The sequence below is a fragment of the Crocodylus siamensis genome, chromosome 5 (assembly GCF_052110815.1).
Source record: "Crocodylus siamensis isolate JL-2025a chromosome 5, ASM5211081v1, whole genome shotgun sequence".
NCBI classification, from domain to species: Eukaryota; Metazoa; Chordata; order Crocodylia; family Crocodylidae; genus Crocodylus; species Crocodylus siamensis.
In genome coordinates this window covers 162944397-162967359 of record NC_143399.1, presented here as the reverse complement: position 1 = coordinate 162967359, position 22963 = coordinate 162944397, and the positions used below count along the sequence as shown (strand labels likewise).

General features: G+C 43.5%; 1 protein-coding gene across 1 annotated transcript in view; it reads left to right on the top strand.

Annotated features, from left to right (window-relative positions):
• Positions 1-22963, top strand: part of PHF14 (PHD finger protein 14) — a 289953-nt gene that overhangs the window by 33556 nt on the left and 233434 nt on the right. Inside the window, exon 5 of the mRNA XM_090046914.1 lies at positions 16973-17132. Within this exon, the coding sequence (XP_089903040.1) occupies positions 16973-17132 (160 nt within the window). The remainder of the gene's footprint in view (positions 1-16972; positions 17133-22963) is intronic.

Below are 22963 nucleotides of genomic sequence, written 5' to 3'. Positions count from 1 at the left end.
TTGCTTGGTTTTGCTACTTTTGCTGTGATTCATGTAGTAGGGAACCAAACTTTTTAAGCTAAACACTGACATGTAGTCTTAAAGGCCTTTGATATGCACTAAATAATGTTAGTGTTGGGGCTTTGATTTATTATGATTTTTAAAAATTTTTTCCTAGTCTAGTGTTGGCTTTTTGCATAGAGTTTGCTTTGAGAAATTCTTATATTCATTTTCTGAAATAAAATAGGCATGCATTTGAATGTGTAGTAGGCCAATTGGTAGATAGGTATTTATGGGCAAAAAGAAGAACATGATTTTAAGGAAAATCTTTTACAGATTAAGATATCACAATCTCAGAATTTTTTGCATGTTCTTAATTTACTTAAAAGATTCTTTTTTTTAAATGTCTGATGGAATAAAAGCAGATGTGTTAGTGTTCAGTTACCATGGCTGACCAGAAAGCTTTTCTTTCAAAATGAGGCAGTCAACGTGGTAATGAATATGAGAGCTTAGTTGGAATAACTTCTGTGTTAGTGTTTTAAAACATATATCGTTTTCCATTTAAAAAAAAAAAAAAAGGAATTGCATGCAAAAACTATTCATATAATTTTATACAGTAATGTCAGGAAATGAGAGAGTTAGTTCTCATCGTAAAACCTTAGGTATTGTATACATTAAACAGTGTAGCTGTAGTCATAAAAAATTATAGGCATATAGTTAGTGAAAGAGTAAATGTTACTGAGAGAATGTTAACTTTTTATTTTCTGACCTTTGTGTGCTTTTAAACCATGACCTAGTAGTATAACATTTTATGTGAGAAGCATTTAAGGATGTGCTGGGCATGGAACTGCTGTGTAATATTCTAAGAATGCTCAGATATATAGCATTTTTGTGAGCACTGGAAGTGACCTAGTTGGTAGGTGAAATTATTGTTTATTGTGGGTTAAGGCTTCTCTATTGATCTAGTTTAATAGGGAGAGATGAGAGAAAGAAGCAGGAAAGCAGTGCAATAACATCAGACAAGAAAAACTCCAAAAGAATACTGGGGAGCAATTACAGAACAATAGGCTGGAGTACAGAAACAGGCTCAAATGACACAGATGTTTCTCCATCCTTATATGCTGGAAGTTGAAATGATGCTAAGAAGCCCTCTTAGGAGAGTTGGGAGCAGCTTGGTGATGTTGGTTGTCAGAAGCTCTTTGAGGGGGGTGGAGGTGGAAAGCTGACACAGAAGCTGGGAGTCTGAAGAAGTGGGGCCATCCAGTGGTAAGCCTTAGGAAGAGGTAAGCATGAGTATGGACTGTTTTTAAGTTCTGTTTTCTTCAAAGTGCTTTGGCTTTAATTAAATACTTTGCTTTAAGGAGGCTTCTTGTTTACTGGTTACTGTTTCTGGAGAGGAACACAACTGCAAAATCTAAGCTTGGTGAGAGGTAGCATCTGAACATTTAGCCTGCTAGCTTGTTCAGCATTTATCCTCTTGATTTCTAGGCACTCAGTGTATGAAAAAGACTAGTTACTAGAGCCCAGAAATATGCCGTTGTCCTATCATTGCCTTCTCTTCCCCCAGTGGTATTTGTGAAGTGTGCTTGCGTACAGCTATTATGTTGCTTTCCTGTTTGTTTTTTCCACAAGTTAGATGAATACATTTATTCAGGGGAGTCTTCAATGATAAATTCACCTGGCCAATCAGGTCATCTACAGTGTTCATAATTTTTTAAAATTTTTTACCATTTGTAAATTAATGTGGCAGCTCCATGTCTTCCACAATTTTTTGTAAGATGAATAAGAGTATGGGCAAATGCATGCTTAGAATGATTTCAAAAGGGGTGGGGGGGAACTACCTTTCTTACTGCACAGCAGTAATTACACTGCGATTGTTACATGTGCATGGGCCTATAGTGATACACTGGTGGTCTGGGAGTACCCAATGTCATCACTCTAGGGATGGGTAAAAGAAGAGATGCAAGAACACCTTGAAAGCCAGACTGAAGAAATGCTATATCAATATCTGGGAGACTCAGGCACTGAATCATCCACAATAGTACCATGATGTATGACAAGGCACGGACCATTTTGAACAAACTTGCCTCATTATGGAGGTGGATAGATGAGAGGAAACAAAGGAAAAGATATTGCCAGGATCTACTTCTTCCTCCCAGAGCTATTTGCCACATCTGTAATCGAACATGTGGATCAGTCTTCTCAGTCATCTATGGGCTTACTGATGACTTCCCATTTACTGGAGGACTGCCATCCTCACATTGAGGGACTGCTGACATTGATAGTGATACAAGTTTAACAAAACCACTCCAACTTAAACACCTGCTTCATCCAGGGTCAGTTTTACTCACTTGTATTGCTACAGGATCTTGCACGTGTTACAGAGCAGAGGTGTCAAACTTGCCTGGCTCTCCAAGGGTGAGATCCAGAAAAGGCAGTGGGATGAGAGCACTCATTTATGTTTCTGTTGCTTTAATTGCACCCTGCTGCCATTGGATGTCTGTGCCTGGATTTTGGTGAGGCCCCATCCAAAATTCCTGGCCTCTCTCTGAGCCCCATAGTCTCTGTGGGCTGGATCAGTCCATGGGTCATAAGTTGATACCCCAGAATTAGAGCATAAAAGATAGCTTTGCCTTTGAATGCAGCAACTTAACCCCTTCTCCTCCCACCATGTCCCAAGAATGCTGTTGTTCATACCCTAGGACAGCGGTTCTCAACCTTCTGCACCTTATATCCTACCAACCATTTTGTCAAAAAACTCAGGTCCCACCATGATAAAAACCCCACAAAACTGCACTGTTCAAGATATCTACTGATTCATCTATTTGAAGTGCAAACAACTGATTTTTTTCAATCGGGCAATGAGTTGAAGTCCTACATACACAACCTTCGTCCCACTGTTTGAGAAACACTGCCCTAGGACAGTGATGTGCAACCTTTTTCCCTGGTGGGCTGGATGGACAGTACTTGGCCCAAATCCTACTGGTGGTCCTGATCCAGCACTAAGGCTGTTGTGGTGGGCACTATATAGCCACAAGAAGAGGGGCAGGGGGCAGACCAGGCACATTCTAGCCCCATGCAGGGGAAAAAAGGGTTGGGGCTGTCCTGAGCAGGCACAGGCAGCCCCAGGTGGATTGTTAGCAGCTGCAGCACAGGTTGCCGGCAACGGGGCAGGCGAGGGGCCACTTTTCCCATGCGCAGCAACAGCTTGTAACCCGTTCCTGCTGGCAGCCTGGGCCTTGCACCGGCTCTAGGCTTGCCCATTGGGGCTGTGTGCGGTGGCAGCAGCTGCTCAGGATGGAGGAAAGCAGCTCCCCCACTTGCTGTGCCAGGCAGTGTTTGCTGCTGCTGCTGCCTGCCTGGAGCTTGTGCACTGGGCAGCACAGAGGCAGCAGCAGCAAACACTGTCCAGTGTGGCAAGTGTGGGGCCGCTTTTCTCCGTGCCGAGTAGCTGCTGCCACTGCAGCCCCAATGGGTGAGCCCGGAGCCGGTGCAGGGCCCAGGTTGGCGACAGGAGTGGGTTATAAGCTGGTGCTGAGTGTGGGAAAAGCAGTTCCTCGCCCGCCTCGTGACCGGTACCCCATGCTGTAACCTCTCACAGCCCACATGGAGCTGTCTGCCTGCTCAGGACTGCCCTGTGTGGGCTGCAAGCAGCTGCAGAAGGGAGCGCCGGCCATGGGGCGGGGGAGGGGCTGCTTTTCCCCGTGCTCAGCACCAGGTCCTTTCTTGCCAGCAAGCAGAGGGTTGGGGCTGCACGCTGCCCCCAGCCTGTACCGTGGGGCTGGGGGGGCACTGGGTGTGAGCGGGCACGGGAGTCAGCGGGAATATGGGGCCTGCACTGGTGTCCTAGAGCCAGTGCTGGTGGAGCCCAGAGCAGGGTGGCAGGAGCCCTATGAAGCCAGGTCAGGTTCTCCCTCTCCTTGCTGGTGTAGCTCAGCCCAGCTCTGCAGGCCCCTGCCAGCCTGTATCCTGCTCTGGGCCCTGATGGCTCTGGCCAGTGTCACATTTAAAAGGGTGATGATGAGCCAAACTCCACCTTGAGTCAACTAAACTGTAAGCATTTATTTGTTAAATTAAAAGGGCTCAACAGGAAACTCATGGACCTCCTATATCTAAAGACAGGCATATAATGGTTGGAGCAGAGGAAACACCATTAAGGAGGAGTATACTACACTGGTCCACACCTGCAGGAAGTGAACTAGAAAAACCAAGGCAGCATCTGAACTCCATCTGACTACACAAATCAAAGACAATAAGAAGTCCTTTGGATATGTGGGGAGTTGAAAGGAAAAAAAAAAGGCAACCTTGGACCCCTGCTAAAACAGCTGGGGTAGCTGACTACTGACACCCAGGAAAAAGCCAATCTGCTTAATGATTACTTCGTGACCGTTTTTCACCAGCCCAAAGGGACCATCCTGCCTAACATGATGTGGGATGACTGGGGGTGAAGATGGATTGGCATGGATCTTTTGAGGGAGCATCTTGAGAGGCTGGATCCCCCATAAATCAGCTGGTCCAGATAGGTTGCACCCAAGAGTGCTAAAGGAACTTGCAGATATCATAGTGCAGTCACTAGTGAGGATCTTGGAGAGCTTGTGGCACTTGGGCGAAGCACCTGAAGGTTGGAAGAAGGCCAGTGTGGTGCCCATCCAAAAGGGAGGAAACAAGACCCAGGAAACTACAGGTCAGTCAGTTTTACCTCAATCCCCAGGAAGATTTTGGAAAAAAAAATCAAAGAAACCATTCTTGACAAGCTAACAGAAGGCAACATACTGAGGGATAGCCGGCATGGTTTGTTGTGGGTAAGTCTTGCTTGACCAATCTCATTTCCTTCTATGACCAGGTGATGTATCATCTGGACAAAAGGGAAGAGATTGATGTCATATATTTGGACTTGAAAAAAAATTTTGACCTCGTATCCCATGATGTCCTCATGGAAAAATTGGGCAACTATGGCCTTGACTACTTCATAATTGGATAGCTGAGGAACTGGCTCTGAGGTCGAACGCAGAGAGTGGTAACTGATGGAACTGAATCAACATGGCACTTGGTGTTTAGTGGTATCTTCCAAGGCTCCGTTCTTGGACCTGTACTCCTTTAATGTCTTCATAAATGATCTGGAAACTGGTGTCAAAAGCAGACTGGCCAAGTTTGTTGACGACACCAAACTTTGGGCAAGAGTGTCCACCCTTGAGGATAGGTTGGTGATCCAGGCTGATCTCAATAGGCTTGCAAACCTTGCCAACCTCAGTAGGCTGGGTGGATGAAAACCTGATGGCATTCAATACAGAGAAATGCAATGTACTCCACCTCAGAAATAAAAACCCACATCATACTTATAGGCTCAGCAATGATACACTTGTTAGCACCATGACTGAAAGAGACTTTGGGGTCATGTTTGACCACTTCATAAATATGAGCCACCAAAGCAATACCACAGCTGACAAAATGAACAAAATTCTGGCTTGCATCTAATGATGCATCTTGAGCGAGACCCAGGATGTCATCCTCCCACTGTATTTGGCCTTGGTGAGGCCACAGCTGGAGTACTGCATCCAATTCTTGGCTCTACAATTTAGGAAGGATGTGGAGAAGCTTGAAAGAGTCCAGAGGAGAGCTATGCACATCATCAGAAGGCAAGAGAACAGGCCTTATGAAGAGAGGCTGTGAGCTATGGGACTCTTCAGCCTGGGGAAGTGCAGGTTCAGGGGTGACTTGGTGGCAGCCTGTAAGTACATAAGGGATGTGGATCAGGATTTGGGGGAACACCTGTTTACCAGAGCACTCGGGGGATGACAAGGTCCAATGGTCACAAACTCCTGCAAGACCATTTTAGGCTGGACATAATGAAAACTTTTTTATTGTCTGAGCCCCCAAGGCCTGGAACAAACTTCCCCCAGAGGTGGTACAAGCATCTACTCTGGTCGCTTTTCAGAAACATTTGGACGTTCATCTTGCTGAGATCCTTTGACCCTAGCTGACTTCCAGCCCCTTGGGCAGGGGGTAGACCTCACGATCTTATGAGGTCTGTTCCAGCCCTAATGTCTATTAAATCTGTGAAATTAGAGTGGTTGAATGTGCTTTAGTTCAAATGCCCCCGCCACCATTTTGAAGCACGGAGACACTGAATAGAAGTGATGGAAAGGCTGCCGGAGTGTGTTAATGTGCTCCAGCAGACTTGATTAATTGAGTCTGCTCCAGCATGTGCTAAATTGCACATGTTGGAACAGATGTCTGGCACATGTATAGGTGCTCTATGTGATCATTTGGGGTGAAGGTAGCCAGACATGATGCTAGCCATATCACTCCTTTGTGCTGTTGATTACAGGATTTGAACATGTTAACTGTGTTAGACCCATGGACAATCTAGGCTCGAGCAAAACCTTTTGACCTTTTTTGACAATGCTCTGCAGAAAATAGAGGTAGAATGTAAGGTTGTACAACTACAGTGGATGCTATGTTAATATAGTCTTGTAATATGCTTGGCCTTTGGTTCTTCAGTCTTTTTGTTATAAAATAAAATTTTAATAATTTTAAATTATTTTTTAAATCCCTGTTGATGAACCTAATGCAGGAATGGAGGTCTGTATTTCTTAAATAATTTCTATAACATTATTGCTTAGTGTTCTGAATTTAGTTTTAGGTTATTATGCAATATTTTACTTCTGTCACTAGAGGAGTTAGAGCACTATACTATTTTATACCAGTTAGTGGGTAATGAAGCACACTAACAAATTATGTTGCCATTTAATTGCAGAATTCAATAGTTTAACTGCTCAGCAAGCAAAAATGTTGACTGACCATTTTATTTGAAAAATAGCTGAATTCATTTTTAATAAGTCCTCTGTTTAAATATTGTGTCATTGTAATGCATAATATAGTTTTTTACTGAATAATTGGTAAATTTTCAAAGATAGACTTATCACGTACAAATGCAGTGTAGCCTTGAATTACTTTTGCTAGGCCAAACTTTCTTCCTAGTAGTAATAAGTAAGTTGAAATAACTGCTTGTTTTTTTTTCTTAAGTGGCACTTGCACTGTTCTAAAATTAAATTCTGTATAAAAAACTTGTGACACTAATTTAGCGTATGTTTAGGATTATCTCATTTTTTGATTGGAGGTAGCTTTACTATAGATTGTATGAAAATTACTGTAATATCAGCAAATTCTTAGGATAACTATCGTATTTACTGAATCCAAGACAAATATAAATCCAAGCTGACTCCCTCCCCCCCACCCCCAGTAATTGGATTCTATACATGGAAAATGTATACATTTGTTATAGTTTTGCATGCATAGAATCTAAATTCTGGAAGGCCGTCATAAATTCATCCCCACCCCACCAATGCAGCAGGGAAAACAGTGGCAGGATGGCAGGTGGTTAGCAGATGGTGGGGGTTGCTGTGGGGCAGGAGTTGGGAGGCTGGCAATTTGGGGGCAAAAGTTGGGAGGCAGCGTATGGGGTGGTGATAGGGGAGGTAAGCAGCCTGACCCGTGCCACCTGTTCTCCCTTTTCTTCTCCCCCCATCTTTGTACTCCCAGCCATCTGCCCTTCCCCGTGCCTTCCCCCATCTGTCTTCTTTCCTTCCCTCTGGCCCCTGCCTGCCACTTACTCTCCAGCTTTAGCAAGGCTCCACCCTACTCTAACCCAGTTGCTCCAGTTCCAGCCTGGTCCAGTAACAGCGGTGGCAACAGCTCTGATCTAGACTCTGAGGCCTGACTGCAGCTACTTCCACTGCAGTAGGTGTTCCTGGGCTAGGTAGGGGCAGGAGTGGGGCTAGAGCCATGCTTGATCTGCAGGGTAAGTGTCAGTGGAAAGTGGGGACAGAAGTGGCCATGGGGGCAAGGAAGAGCTGAGGCTGTTGGTGGTGAGGAGGGGGGTGGAGATGGAATAGCAATGGGGGCAGGCATCAGCTGAGGCTTCAGAGCCAAATCTGGAGTTGCAGCAACTGCCTGCACACCCCATTGGGTTTATACTCGAATCCAAGATAAGTCATTCCTGTGCATGTTCAATGGGGGTAGGGGAGTGAGGACAGACCTTATCTTGGATTATAGTTAATACAGTAAATTGTTCAAAATAAGCCCGGTGATCTTCTCACAGTCTATACCAAAGTAACTTTTATATTTCTATTTTCAGGGATTTCAATAGTCTGCTATAAAAACTGGTTTGGTTAAATTTTTGATTATTTTTGTTTTTTAGTGGTGTCCAGAAGTCCATAGATAAGCATGGCATTTTTCAGTGGCATCTTAGTTATCATCCTATAGATATTTTTGGAGGTACACTGATTTTTATGACCAGTTTATATAATAAATGCTTCAGAGCATGTACTGATTACATGCAAATCAAAGACTATTTGATGTCCTTTATTGAAAATAAATAAGTAAATAAAATGTATATCTTCCTGTGCAGGATCAGCCATAGGAAAATGGACATTATGGTAAAACGTGGAATCATATTTTGTTTAATTTAATGCGAATATTTTTACTTTGCTAGAAATTCAATTTATTAATCAAAACAGACTTATTTTGCAGTTATGCTTATGCTAATTCACTGAAATAATATTGTAATATTAACATTATGTTAAACTTGTTGATCTATAATAAAACTAGTTAAAGAATTAAATTACTTGCTATAATTAGCATTGCCTGCAAAATATTTTTTCACAAGGACACAGAAGAGGAAAGCAAGCATTACCTTTAAACCTTCCTTTAAGTCTTCATAATGATGTGGGTATATTTTATTTCTGCAACCATGTATTGAATTAGGCTTATGTACATTTATAGACTTGTCATGTGTTGGTTGTGCACTTACCTAACTTTAGAGTGATCTTTGACATTCTTCGGTTGCCAGTAAATTCTGTGCATGATTAGAGGGCAGAAAAACTATCCGCTACAGAAGCACTTTCTTCCTCTTGCTCATTCATTTCTGGTTGAATGAAAGTTTCAGCATGTTTTCCTATGTGCCATTCAGCTCTGGTTTACAGTGCCTTGTACTTGCATGTTACCCTCAACTTGAAATGACATTTTTTTTAAATTAAGCCCAAACATATTTTGAATATTGCACCTGCCTCCAAGTCTGTCTTTTGTTTTTTTTCATTTTTGCATTTATATTTCCTGTTTTGATACTTTCATACATAACAGCTGAGCATATGGGGGGAACTCAAAATGGTATTATGTGCAGAAAGTAGACTTAGAGATTTGTTTTTCCCCCCTAATGTTCCAGTTGTAATCTTAAACGGTACAAAATGGAGATATTTAAGTGATAGTATCTTTTTTAAAGGTAAATTTATTTTATGCCGAATGCTTTCTTTAAAAAAAAAATACAGCTTTTTGGGAGTATTCAGCAAGTTCCCTGTGAATTTCTGTGCTTTTATTGATAAAAACAGAATGGAAGGCTAAGTACTTTAATTGTGTATTGTAGTTTTCTGCTTCTAGTAGTTATCTGGATTTTGTGTGTGTTAATTAGACATACTTGTCCAAAGTCATTGGCAGGATGTGCAGAGCCTTTTTTTTTTTTATAGTTGTAAACTCCCTCCTCTTTTCCTTCTTATCAAATTGTCTTGAGATATTCTAGGATTTCACCTGTTTTCACAGATAAGAAATTACTCTTGCAACCAATTTGGACATGGACATAAGCTGTTCCATTGTTCTCGGATCTATATAAATGGGTAGGTTGCATAAGAAAATATAGTAATCTTTGCAAAACATTCCCAGTTATCATTTGCCTACAAATACATTTAAATAAATTTCATTTATATGTACAAGAAAATCTCCTTGATCCTGTTGAAAAACTTGTGGCAGTTTTGAAGCCCAACTGTTAACAACTTCAAATAAGACCTTTTGATTGCAAGCCAGTATTCTTAAGTGCTGTGTTTCAAGTTGCTTCTGTCTAATTTCAGTGAAATAGGAACTTACTTGAAATTCAAATTGTTGTAAGTAAACCAGCCATATTTCTCAACCTGCCCAAATCCAAATTTATGACAAAAACCAAAAATGAAAGACTTAATTCAGGAAGAAACATAGGAAAATCCAGAACATTTAGAAAAAAATATCATCTATCTAGACTCTGAGGCCAGGTTTTATCTTCTGGTACTACCTGGTAAGGTCCAAAATGGTTATAGGTAGTCTTTCCTTGTGCATCCAGTACATAGGTTAGGGATCACAATTTAATATCACTTTCATATTTATGAAGACAGTGCATAATTTGAATACTTGTTATTTGGACTGTATCTCTGGCTGTGAGGCTTCTTTCTCGCTGAAGTGTGCCCTCCAGTTTCCTCTTCATCCTGTCTCATTTGTTCAGGGATTTGGACCCGGCCATTCTGAACAGAGCTTCTGGGCTTGTGGTGGATACAGTACAGTGTTCTACTAGTTGAGCCCTCCTTGGAATAGTAGTAAATAGCATTATTAAAGTCATGAGCATTTGCTTTTCTTTGTGCATGAATGAGGGTTTGCCTAAGAGGCAGCTCTGGTTTAAGCCCTGAAGGTAGTATATGTAATTTTGTGGTTCTGCATTCAGCTGAAGTCACCAGGTGGACACAGCTGCTTTCTCTCATCATGGTTTCATTCGTTTTCTATCGTGTTGTTGTATCTGTGAGTCTTGTTTCTTTCCTGCTATCATATTTTTCTAACATGCACACATCCCTGAATATAATATACACCTTGTTTTTGTAAGGGAGAATAGAGAAAATAGATTTTTCTGGACTTATACTCCATAGAGCAGGGGCAGAGCCTGCTCTTCAGCTTGCTCACCCTACTTGAAACTTTAGTTTAGAGGTGGGTAAAATGGCAGATCTGGCCTGTATCCAGACTCGATTTCCCAGCAATCTCTGCCATGTGGCTGGGGCTGGTTTCCATGGAGACCCCAGCAGCAGTGGTGATAGCATGGGGCTGGAGTTTCTGTGGAGACCGGCTCCAACAGTGCTGGCAAGGTGTGCAGCAGGGCAGGAAGCTGCTTCAGAGCTGGGCTGGGATCTTGCAGTGGGGACAGTATGGTCTGGAGACAGGGCAGAGCTGTGATCTTCAGCCTGCGTATTCTTGGTAGGTGCGTACAGGCAGCAGATCGTGGCTGTACCCCAGCTCCAGACCACGCTTACTGTTGTAAAGAACCGGGGCAGAGCTGCAATCCGCTGCCTGCACACCCCTGCCTGGAGCATTCAGACTGTAGATCACAGCTCTAACTCGGCTCCGGACCACACTGTCACCACTACAAGATCCCAGCCCCATCCTGGAGCAACTCCCTGGCCTGCCATGTGCCCTGCCAGTGCTGCCGAGGGTTGTCTCCATGGAAAGCCTGGCTCTGTGTCATCACAGCACAGCTGCTGCTGGGGGTCTTCATTGGAACGGACCCCAGCCACGTGAGCAGGGCCTGCTGGGAAATGGAGTCCACTGCCAGCTGGATCCGGCCCATGGGCCAGACTTTGCCCTCTCCTGCCCTAGCTGCTGCTGAAGACTGGTCTGCATGGGCAGGTCTGTGACTTTGAAAAGAGCTACTCTTCAAGGTGGGAGCTGCTAGCAGAAAGCAAAATTGATCTAAGAAAGGTTATCTTGATAAGTAGAACATAAAGATCATTAAAATGGAGAGATGATTAACACTTCTGAAGTCAAGAGCAATTCAGTCAATTGACTCCTTCACCTGCCCGAACACTAATCAACACCAATAACACAATGGTGGTTGCACTGTGGAGTAGGAATCAAAGCAGAGTGCTTCTATTCTAGGCAAAATACCAGCTTTTTTGCTTAATGCGTGCAGCCCAATTTTGAGGCTGTGATTTGTTGGGGGAAAAGGTTTATATTGTATGCAAGAAAATATAGTGATTGGATGTCCTAACCTACTTTTTCTGTATAATGCATGACTTGAGCGGGTTTTTGTCACTGCTAACATTTGCTCTTTGCTGAAGGAAGTGTAGGAATGTGTTCTGGTTGGCAGAACCTTAGTCTTTTTTGTATTACTGTTCTTGGGAGTGTTTGCAGCCTGCAGATTCTCTGTACTGAAGTGCCCCTGCTAATTTTAATTGTAATTTTTTTTATAGACTGTCCAAGGTTGAAATTTGTTCAGATTAGAACTCTTGCAAAGTGTTTAGGGTACCATAGGGTGCTCTCTCACATAGGAAATCAAATAATAAAGAACTTTTAGAGGAATTTCTTCATCAGCGATTTGGACGACGGGGTGAAATGCAACCTGTTTAAATTCGCTGACGATACCAAAATTTGGGGTGAGGTGACCACACTAGTAGGGAGGGAAAGACTGCAACAAGACCTGGATAGGTTACAGGAGTGGGCTGACATAAACAAGATGCGTTTCAATACTGGCAAGTGCAGGGTGCTGCACCTAGGCAGTAGAAACCAGCAGCACACTTATAGAATGGGAAACTCCCTTCTTGAGAGCACAGAGGCAGAAAGGGATCTTGGAGTCATTACTGACTCCAAGATGAACGTGGGCCTACAATGCGAGGTCACAGTTGGCAGGGCTAACTGCACCTTGTCATGCATCCACAGGTGCGTCTCAAGTAGAGCCAGGGAGATGATCCTCCCCCTCTATGCGATGCTGGTCAGGCCATAGCTGGAGTACTGCGTCCAGTTCTGTGCACCCCACTTCAGGAGGGATGTGGACAACACTGAAAGGGTCCAGAGGAAGGCCACCTGCATGATCCAGGGACTACAGGGCAGACCCTACACTGAAAGACTGCGGGACCTAAACCTGTTCAGCCTTCACAAGAGAAGGCTGAGGGGGGACCTGGTGACTGTCTATAAACTCACTAGGGGGGACCAGAAGGGTTTAGGGGAGACGCTGTTTCCCCTAGCGCCCCCTGGTATGACAAGGATCAATGGACACAAGTTATTAGAGAGTAGATTTAGATTATACACCCGCAAGAACTACTTCACAGTTAGGGCAGCTAGGAGCTAGAACCAACTTCCTAGGGAAGTGGTGCTGGCTCTTACCCTGGGGATCTTTAAGAAGAGGCTTGATGCCTACCTGGCTGGACTCATTTGAGTCCAGTCTTTTTCTCCCACCCAGGTGGGGGGTCGGGCTTGAAGATCTACAAGGTCCCTTCTGTCCCTACTTGTATGATTTTATGATATGATTTTATGACTTCAGGGCCACTCTTACTGCAGACACTAAGTTTGTTACCAGACTATTCCAATTCTAAAATTCATCAGTTATGAATTCTTGCAACATTTCCTTAAGAGCTCTACAGATGTATTTTATTAGCTTATCTTTTTCTCCAGGTGATACATAGAGGTTGTTAATAATCATACAGGGGTACATTAATAACAATTTTTTGGGCTGGTACTGATGGCAGATTATTAACAAGCCATGATGGCGGATACCAGTCTGATTGCGATATGCAGCCTGGCAGACGAGAGGACAGACAAATAGTCTTAAGTTGTAGCATGGGAAGTTTAGGTTGGTGGTTAAGAACAACTTTCTCACTAGGAGGGGGAAGCGAAGCACTGGAATAGGTTACCCAGAGGGGTTGTGGAATCTCCATCTTCGGAGATTTTGAAGACCTGGCTAGACCCTTGTCTGGGATGTTCCGTTTGGGTCCTGCTTTGAATAAGGGGCTGGGCTAGATGACCTTCTGAGGTACCTTCCAACCCTAATTTTCTATTACTCTTTTCCCTTCTATCCTTTACATTCTGGCAGCCTTCCTCCTGGCATAATTATATTCTATGAAACGCTTCATCTGGGAGCCAAAAAGTCAGGACTGGAATAGGGAAAGATCTCCAGCCAATTCTTCCCCTCATGCTGATTCATTGCTCTGTCCCAGTTGCTTCACTTGAGAGACTAGCTAGACAGCCCCAATCTCAGACTATAGACAGATATTTTGTTTGAAGCACTCTGAACAGTGATGGTGTAGACATTTGTGACCAGAGTGCTTCAGAAATGGCCAGTGAGCTTCAGAAATGAGCCACAGAAAAGAGGTCCATCTTTGAAGCACTTCATTATGAAATGAAGTGAAATGTCTTCTGGCATCCTGCAATATTGTGCTACCCTCTTACCACCTCATTGATTCTTCAGAATTTCTGGAGACGGAAGGCCAAGAGGCAAGCAGGTACTTCTGTTCTCCAAGTGTTTCAAATGCAAGTCTGTGCATATTCTCAGACAAGCACCCACAGGCAAACTAAGCACCTGATCCAGGGCTACTCTAACAACTTTATTCTGGCCTTAATTTTGGTTGTGGAGTAGACCCAGATGTTCCTGTGAATGCAGTTTATATGTAAAAAAACAAACAAAAAAAAATTCCTTTCTGCAGAATTTCAGAAGTTATTGTGTATTCCAGTTCATAAGCTTCAATCTTCCAAGCCCATCACTTCTGTGTCACTTACTGTGACTAAACCAGAAGAAGTCATAGTTATAGTTATATTCTGTATTGGAACAATTGTAGTATTTGTAGTCTTTTCTACTGCTGGAATCTGTCAAGTTTAGAGAAGTTTTTCAAAATGCTATGGGCTAGACCCAGTGATCTGTGAGGTCCCTTCCAGCCCCTAACAATCTATGAATCTGTTCTGAGTATAAAATGCTTTAAACATTCAGATGAGAAGGAACAGCGGTGTAATGGACTGTGAACTTTATTATAATAATAAAGAGAGAGGTAGTACTATCACCTAACTTGGAGGTCTTCAAGAGGAGGCTAGATGGGCACCTGGCTGGGGTCATTTGACCTCGGTCCTCTGTCCTGCCTGGGGAAGGGGGTCGGACATGATGATCCTTCATGGTTCCTTCTGACTCTACAATCTACGAATCTATGAATATTTCTGTTTTAACATAATGTTATGCATCTCAGTTTCTCTGACTAACTTATAAAAGTGGGAAAAGATGGGGTTGTCTGGCAGACTGCTGTTCTACCTGGTAGAAGATGCATCCTTCCACAAAGATTTGAATATACTTGCTGAAATATTAACAGTGGAGTAGGAGGTGATGCCCAGGAGATTTCCAGGGAGACTGGAGGAAATAAGCATCACAATGGGCAGAGCAGCTGGAAAAAGAATGAATTGATGAGCTGGAGAATCTGGAGGGAGTCAAGAGAGCAAGTCAACTGCCAAGTTCATTTGAGGGCACTTTGAGACTGTGGGACTGAAGGGAGAACAGGTGAGCTAAATTTGGTGTGCTCAGAGTTGTGCAGGCTGGAGTTGCACTTAATTGAAGAGGGCAGAGTGTTTTTGCTTTAGCCTTTGCCCCAATATCCATCTTTATTGAAGAGAAACTGTTTGCTTTGCTGCTTGCATTTGGGGTGTACTCCTTTCCTCTAGCGGATAGGGGGTCAGGGACCGAAACGCCAGCGTCTCAGAGTTGGAAGAAGTCCGGGCTAGCATCAGGGCATACTTGGACAAGGTGGGGGCGGTCTGGAGTAACCACCCCTTGCAGATATCTGTGACATGTAGCTCATAACTAATTTAATTCTAGTATTCTTTTTTTTTATGTTAGAAGTCTGCAACTTCTGTAATATAACTGAATAGCAGGCATCCTCTATAAATTCTCTTAACAGTAAGAAAAATGTCTATTTTTTTCCCATAGCATATGCCTTGTGAGGTTTATTATATCTTTAATTGACTCCTTATTTGTCCCAGTATCAAGCACTCAAATGTCATTATGCTGTGACATGCTTCAGGGCTAGGTAAAAATTGGACTATGACTAGATTTTACTGACTTTAAAAATATTTTAGGATAACTTTAAGAGATTATATTATTCTTTCTGTGTTTTCATTAAAAACTGTGAGAATTTTGAGCAGACTTCTGTTATCTTGTAAGAAAAACATTGTATTCTTCATGAAAAAGAGGTTGTTGGGGAGCAGAAGAAGAAAAATACACTATTGGCTTACTGAATGATTGGGGAGACTGATAAGATACCATTGCATAATTACTATGTAGGGAGAAGACAGAAAAAGCTTTCTGTACGAAAAATTAGAGGTGTATTAGAAAAAGCGAAAGAGCTCTGTTTAGATTTCTGAGTGATAGTTGTGAAAATGGCACAAGAAGTTAGGATGAGTTTCAAAGGATGCCAATACGATATATTTCTCTGTGTGTTTTGCACTTTGATAAGGTTTTTGTTTTGTTTTATTTTCTTGCCGTGGTGATTAATGTTGTGGGTTTCTTCTTTTAACGTGTTGGTTTCTTGGTGGTGGGATAGAAGGGAACACTTCCATAACCTAGGTGCTTCTAATTGTATGGATGTAGACTAGCAAGACTACACCAAAAAATCCATCCTCTGTCCTGTTTAGGACTCATGACAGAACTCAATATCATCCTTGTTGCAATTTTTTAAATCCTGATTGAAAGAATCGTTGGCCCAATTATACTTCGGGAATATTATAAACAATGATATTTGTGTTCTCAGATGTCATTTTAAAGGAAAGGGGGAAATCTGCTTGTGCCCTTTCATTTATTTTTTGATCTGTAATGATGCAGAACTATCTAGGACCTGAATTTTTTAAAATTGTTTTGCTTTTTATACTAAAATTCTGTCAGGAAAACCATATAGAGCCTAATGCAATGTGACCAGCAAACCAGAATAGTGATTTTTTTTTTTTTTAAGTTCAGTTTAAACCTTCTTTTTAATATCAATTTAACTTCAGCTGCTAAAGTTTCGAATGAAGGCAGCTTTGTTATAAATTTCACACCCTCCATTATAGTTGAAATGTTAAGCCATTTTACTACCTCTCAGGTATTTTCTTAAGAAACCAGGGAAAACCCAACTTGACAGTTCCACATTAAAAATAGACAAACAAAACATCCTTTTTTAAAAAAAAAAAACCCTATGCCTTTTAGACCTCCTTGTTGAATTTTAAGAAGAGGGTTTAAAATACAACCCCTGCCCCCAATATTGCAGGTCACAGTTAAAGACCAAGAAGCTTGCCTTGTTTGTGTGGGTACAACTTTGTGCTTACAGCTATTTGCATCTGTAAAAAGCCTGTATAGATTAGTTGAAAATCTTTCCCTTTTAATGTTTCAAAACTCATATTATCTCCTTATTGTTTTCTATATCTTTAGGTTGCTATGGAGTTGATGGAGAGAGTGATTCTATTATGAGTTCAGCTTCAGAAAACTCCACTGAACCTTGGTTTTGTGATGCCTGTAAATGTGGTGTCACACCTAGCTGTGAACTATGTCCTAACCAAGATGGAATCTTTAAGGAGACTGATGCTGGCAGGTAAGATGTTAGAAATGATAATATGAATACTGAATTCAAATTATCTTAAATGTGTAAGTTAAATGTGTTTAAAAGGTGATCCCAGACCTATTCCTGTGTATTTCAGTAGGTGACAGGAACTTTGACCCTGGCACATGCTAAGTTTCTACCAGAAAAGTTGTTGCTTTCCCACTAGAAGCTACAGGTTTACAAGTGTTCCCTTAATTTCTTCCAAGGGAATCATGACCTCTGTGGGCAGAAGCATCTTCTAGGTGTTAACATAGATTTAACTTGAAAGAGAAACCTATGAAAGAATGTTTGTATGCTCCTCTTCCAACTTGGTTGGGGAGGGGAGTAGAACAGTGGGGCAAAAACCCTTGTCCTTTGCCCAGACTGGGGAGTTGGTGAGGAGCTTTGACTGCTCCATTTGCCTCTGAGACTGGCATGGGAGAGGAAGGGAACAAACAGCTGCTTCTTGCCCCTTGCCTGCTCCTCAGATCGCGGTCCACATTCTGGGGAGCAAACATGGGTTTTGTCTACTGCTACCTCACTATGCTCCTGGTGACAAGAGCAGAGTGGAGGAGAAGCTGCTCCTTACTCCCCTCATCTGTTTCACAAACTGGGCTGATCAGTCTGGAGAGCTAATGAGGATTTGCCTTGTTGCTTCATGTGGGCACTGGTGGTTAGGTGGGCTGATGGTGTGCCCTCTGTCCCTGGTGGCCTCGAGTTCCCCTCTTGGGTACCCTTTTCTGCTATGAAATCCCTGCTTTCTTATTCTTTCTCTCCTTTAACTCTTCATTCCTGGGCATCATTAATTGGTTTTCCTTGGTTGTCAGACTGTTTGCATTTTGTCCTGTTGGCATATTCCTTTATTCCAACATCCATCACGTGTACACATCTTCATTTGGTTATTTACCAGTCTTCCTAATTTGGTCTGGTCACCAAAGCCAGTAATCCCTAGGGCTCTGCAGTTTGGCACCGTGACCTGGCATCAATATTACAGAGTCCTTTATCTCTGTTTGGGTACATATTGTTCATGTTATAGAACAGTGTGGTACATGTCATCAGTTTCCCAGCCTGTGTATCTGCTGGTTTCAGACACAATGGGCCTTGAAAGAAACGTCACAGAGAGGCTTTTAGACGTCAATTAACTCTTGCCATTTCCCTGGATCATTGTTCTAATGCAATATTTACTTTACCTATAAGCCAGTTCCCAAAAGCAAATCTCTAAATACTACTTTCTAGCTATCACTTCAGCCTCCTCCTGAAACATTTCTTGCACCATTCTGGTCTGAGGGAATGGGTGCAGGTCGGTATGCATCCTTTCCTAGAAAGATTTTTAGTGATGGAAACTTCTCTGAAATTTCTGCAGGCAGAAATGAACACCTCTTTGAGGGCATGGATGAAATTTTATTAGTTGATCTCTTCTTATTTTGATTTGGAAGAGAGTTTGTATTGTCTAGTCTGACATTCAATTTTTGTGTACTCTTTTAACATCCTTCATGCCGTATATATTAAGAAGATGTTGACTTTGATGTATTTGAACATCAGGATTTATGGACCTGTGTGCTAAAGATTGACAGAGGTAACACAAAGACCAGTATTTCCCTAGGGGGTGATAAATCTTGATTGCTAAAATAGGAAGTCATCATACAGAGAAATATTCTGAATGTCTTGATTGGATATGCTAGGAACTCTTTTCTTCATAGCCCTGAACTGCTTGCTTGATGCAACTCTTTTCTGTAAAAATCTAATATTCTAAAGGGGAAATGAAGTTAAAGGTTCAGAAAGAGATTTGCTCCTTTTTAAAAATATGTATTTCAGGCTTTTCATCTGGGTTTACTACTAAGGCATCTGGAGTGAAGTTCACATTAAGATAAAAGCATTTCCCATGTACAGGAAGATAATATTAATGACTTAAAAAAGAAGCAAGAAACAACTTTAAATGACAGAACAAGATTAAATGAAGATTAAGTGGCCAGCTGGCCAACTGTTGTTGAAAACAATGGACAAAATATAATGTTGCTTCATGAACCTAGTCTTGGTTAATTTCTTGTGGCAAAGAAGTCCAAGGGAGAGGTCCTGCAAGTCACTTCGTTCCTTGAACCTCAGTCCTACAGTAATTAATCTCAGCTATTTTTGGCAAACAGTTTTTATGGCCAGTTGGAGGGGTCTTTCAGTAGCTGAAATAAAGAGAATTATTATCTCGATATTAACCAACACCTTGAATTTTACTTGCTAACCCCAACAATGTATTTTGGAACCGTTTTTGTGCCCTGCCCATCCTCTTCTCCTCTTAGTATTTTTTCTTTGTATGCATGGCAGCTTGATACTGAAGATCACGTTGACAGCTGACAAGCATATACCCTCATTTGAGGGACTGGTCAAAGATTTTATAATTTCTTCTGTGTATGACCTCAGTCTTTTCCAGACTGCTAGCTTTCATCTTCAACCTGATCTCTGCCAAATATCAAACATAGGAGGGCAAAGAAATATTTCAGTCTAAAAATCTGAGGAGCAGGTAACTAAGTAAGCTGGGTACCATCAGCCTCTTGAAATATTGTATCTCTGTCTTCTCCCAGTGGCTTTACATGTTAAGTGCAGTAACAAAATTTAACTAAAGTTGGATCTTGATCCTGACAGTGTTCAGACAAGCATAGAAGTTTCTTGTCAGTACTCTCGAGTCTTTGACAGGAATGAGCAGAACCATTCTAAAATGATTCCTTCTATCCCCATCAGACTCCACTAATAGATTAAGACACTGAATGGTTATGGTAATGAATTTTTTCTTTAAAAAATAGGATTAGTCTGACTTCTGTATAATGCCATTGGGATATCTTTCTCTGTATGCTTATACACATCTGAAACTTCTCATAGCCAAAAAAAACCAGGTAGGTTTTCATATTGCTGGGCATGTCATTAAATTTTCATCAAACTTCCTAGCAAAGATAGCCATTACAAATAGTTTGTCTGATGTAACATTACACAAGTTTCTGTCTTCAGTAAAGTAAATATAAGGTTAACAATGGCACTGATGGTTTTAATTCTGGCAGGTGAAATTGTGCTAGTGTCTTGAGTTAGGGGTATTTTCTTCATTAGCCTTTGATATTACCCTCACAGCTGTAGCTATTGGCTGAGCACTGTAGTTTGTGCTTGCAACAGCAAGCGCGCTGTTGGTAATATCCTGATGAGGCTTATAATGTGGAAACAACATTTAATTTACAGAAACTTATAATGAACTATTTTCCATAAGGAATTAACAGCCTTGTTACTGCCCCTGCAAGCACGTGGATCTAACCACGTGTGACAGAGAACATAAAAAGGTAAGAAGTACCATACTGGGTCTACCGTTTGTCCATTTAGTCCAGTATCCCTTCTCCAACAATGGCAGCATGGATGTTATAGAACATCGGAGTGGGGGAGGAGGGGCATGTGTGTAATATGGCCTGCAGTCCAGATCTGGTCCACCAATTGATTCTTTGTAGCCTGCTGCAGGTTCCTTGGCCCCATCTGGCCCAGGCTTGGGGAGGGCATCCCAGCCATGGCACATGCGGCTAGTCCCATTGGCCCCCTGGTGTTGAAGTGCTGCCTGGTGCAGAATGCATATCCTTGCATGTGGTTCTTGGGTATGCCAGGAACTGTATTCCACAGGGCTGGACAGCAGGGTGGCACGGTGGCTAGACTTGGGTTCTTGGTAGCCCCTGTGCCAGCAGTTTGTTCTGCCCTCACACTTCCGGCTGCTGCTGCCAGGCTCTCCCCAACCACAGCCCCGGACCTGCTGTCCATACACCCCACGCCCATTGTGGGCGAGTAGCGTCTCCATGGAGACCAGCCTGGGACTCCCAGGGGCAGGGTGTGCTCATCCAGGTAAATGGAATGGGGCTACAGTCGGGCAGAGAGTGGTGTCTGGGAGTTGGAGGGGTGAGTGGGGCCAGGTTCGGGGCTGGGATTATAGGGTGGTGACAGCATAGTGCCGGGGACCCATGACAGCTGCGATCCGCTCCCTGTACATCCCTGTGACGGACTCTGGTTCTATGGGCAGGCTGCTGCCCATGGAACCAATGGCCATCTCGGGGATGTGGGTGGAGCAGGTCATGGCTCTGCCCCAGCCCTGTCCCTGCCTCCTGCCCTAGTCCTGTATACTGCTCCCTGCCTGCTTGTGGTCCCATCCCATCTACCTGACTGAGGGCTCCCTACCCACAGGGGTCCCAGGTTGGTCTCTGTGGAGACCTCTCACACCCACCCATTCCATCTGGGGTGCTGGGTGCAGGGCTGATGAGCCTGGGGCTGGGATCAGTTGACATCTCCTTGCTCCCCCCAGATGTTGTAAAGAGCTGTGATAGAGGGCCAAGGTCAGGTCATTATTCTGCCCCCCCACCCAACAACTTACCAAAACTCCTTAAGAGGCTGTCTAGCCCAGATAATTCCCTCTCCTCCCCTGCCCCCACTGTAGAGTAGAGTAAGGATGCTCAACCTCCAGCTTTCAAGCCAGATCCAACCTGTAGCATAGTGTCATCAGGGCCACAGGGCTCCTCAAAGGTCCATAAATTTGGCAGAAAGGGAGTAGTGGCACCTGTGCTCTGCTGCCTGATCTTTGGATCTGTGAGGAGCCCCAGGTTCTCTGCTCTGGATCCAGCACTCAATCCCAGCGTGCATGGCCAGGTGAGGACAGTGATGTTCTCAGGACCCAGTCCCAATATGGGGACTGGCGGTGGGTGGTTGGTGGCATCAAGCATCCTGGACTCAGTCCCAGTGGGAGGGGATATTACCAGCCCCCTAAAACCCAATCACATTACTTACGGCATTGAAGGGGGTGGTACAACTCCCAGGGACCCAGTCCTTGCATGGGAGTGAGTGGTACAGTCTCCCCCCGGGACCTAATCCCAGTATGGGAGGAGGTGGTACTGGCCCCCCAGGACCTAATACTGGGGCAGGAGGGGGCAGTATTTGAATCCCAGGACCCAATCCTGGTGCGGGACGGGGCAATAGCAGTTCCTTAGAAATCTATCCTCTCTGGGCCCCAGTCCTGGTGTGCGGGGGCAGGAGGGAATGGTACTGGACCACCAGGACCCAATCCTGGCACACGGCACCACCCCCTCCCACCCTTCAGGATGTAGGGGAGTGGGAGGGGGTAGTGCCAGGCCCCATGGCCTGAAGACAGATTCTATGCCACTCATCTGGCCTGATGAGTAGTACAAAAGGTTGAGCGCTATTACTATAGAGGGAGTGCATTGAACTGGATATTTCTAGAGTAATCTGTTTCCTATTCAGTACCCTCCATTATTGGCTGAGAGATACCGGAGGAAACATCTTGAACCATTCTGTCGAATAACCATTAATAGATGTATCATCCATGAATTTATCTATCCCTGGGGTGGGTGCATAGTTCAGTTAGAGGGCTGCTTAACATCTTTTGGTGAGCTGTTGAGGGTTCCTGAGTGGCACGTGGCTCAGTCGCCTCTTCTCTTCACTGGTGCTTACTTGGCCAGGCCTGTGCTGACCTAAGTGTCACACCGCAAAGCTGACCCAGCTGCTGCTTTCCCCATGTGCTGCTTAGGCTGGGAGGGCACTGGCAAGGAGAAGCGGTGGCTGAGCTGCATGCTACTTGGGACCCACGGGCAGAGGTAAGGGAAGGCACGGCTGAGCTGTGTGCTGCTCTGACCAGACCATGCTGGTCCAGAGCGGCACTTGGCTCAGCCTTCTGAGCTTCTTTTCCTCACCGGTGCCAACCCGGCTGGGCCTGTCCCATCCCGTTTCATCTTGTTCTAAGTGGCATGCAGCAAAGCCAGCCCGGCTTTCTTGCATGCTGCTTGGGACAAGATGGGCCTGGGTAAATTGGCATCAGTGAGGAG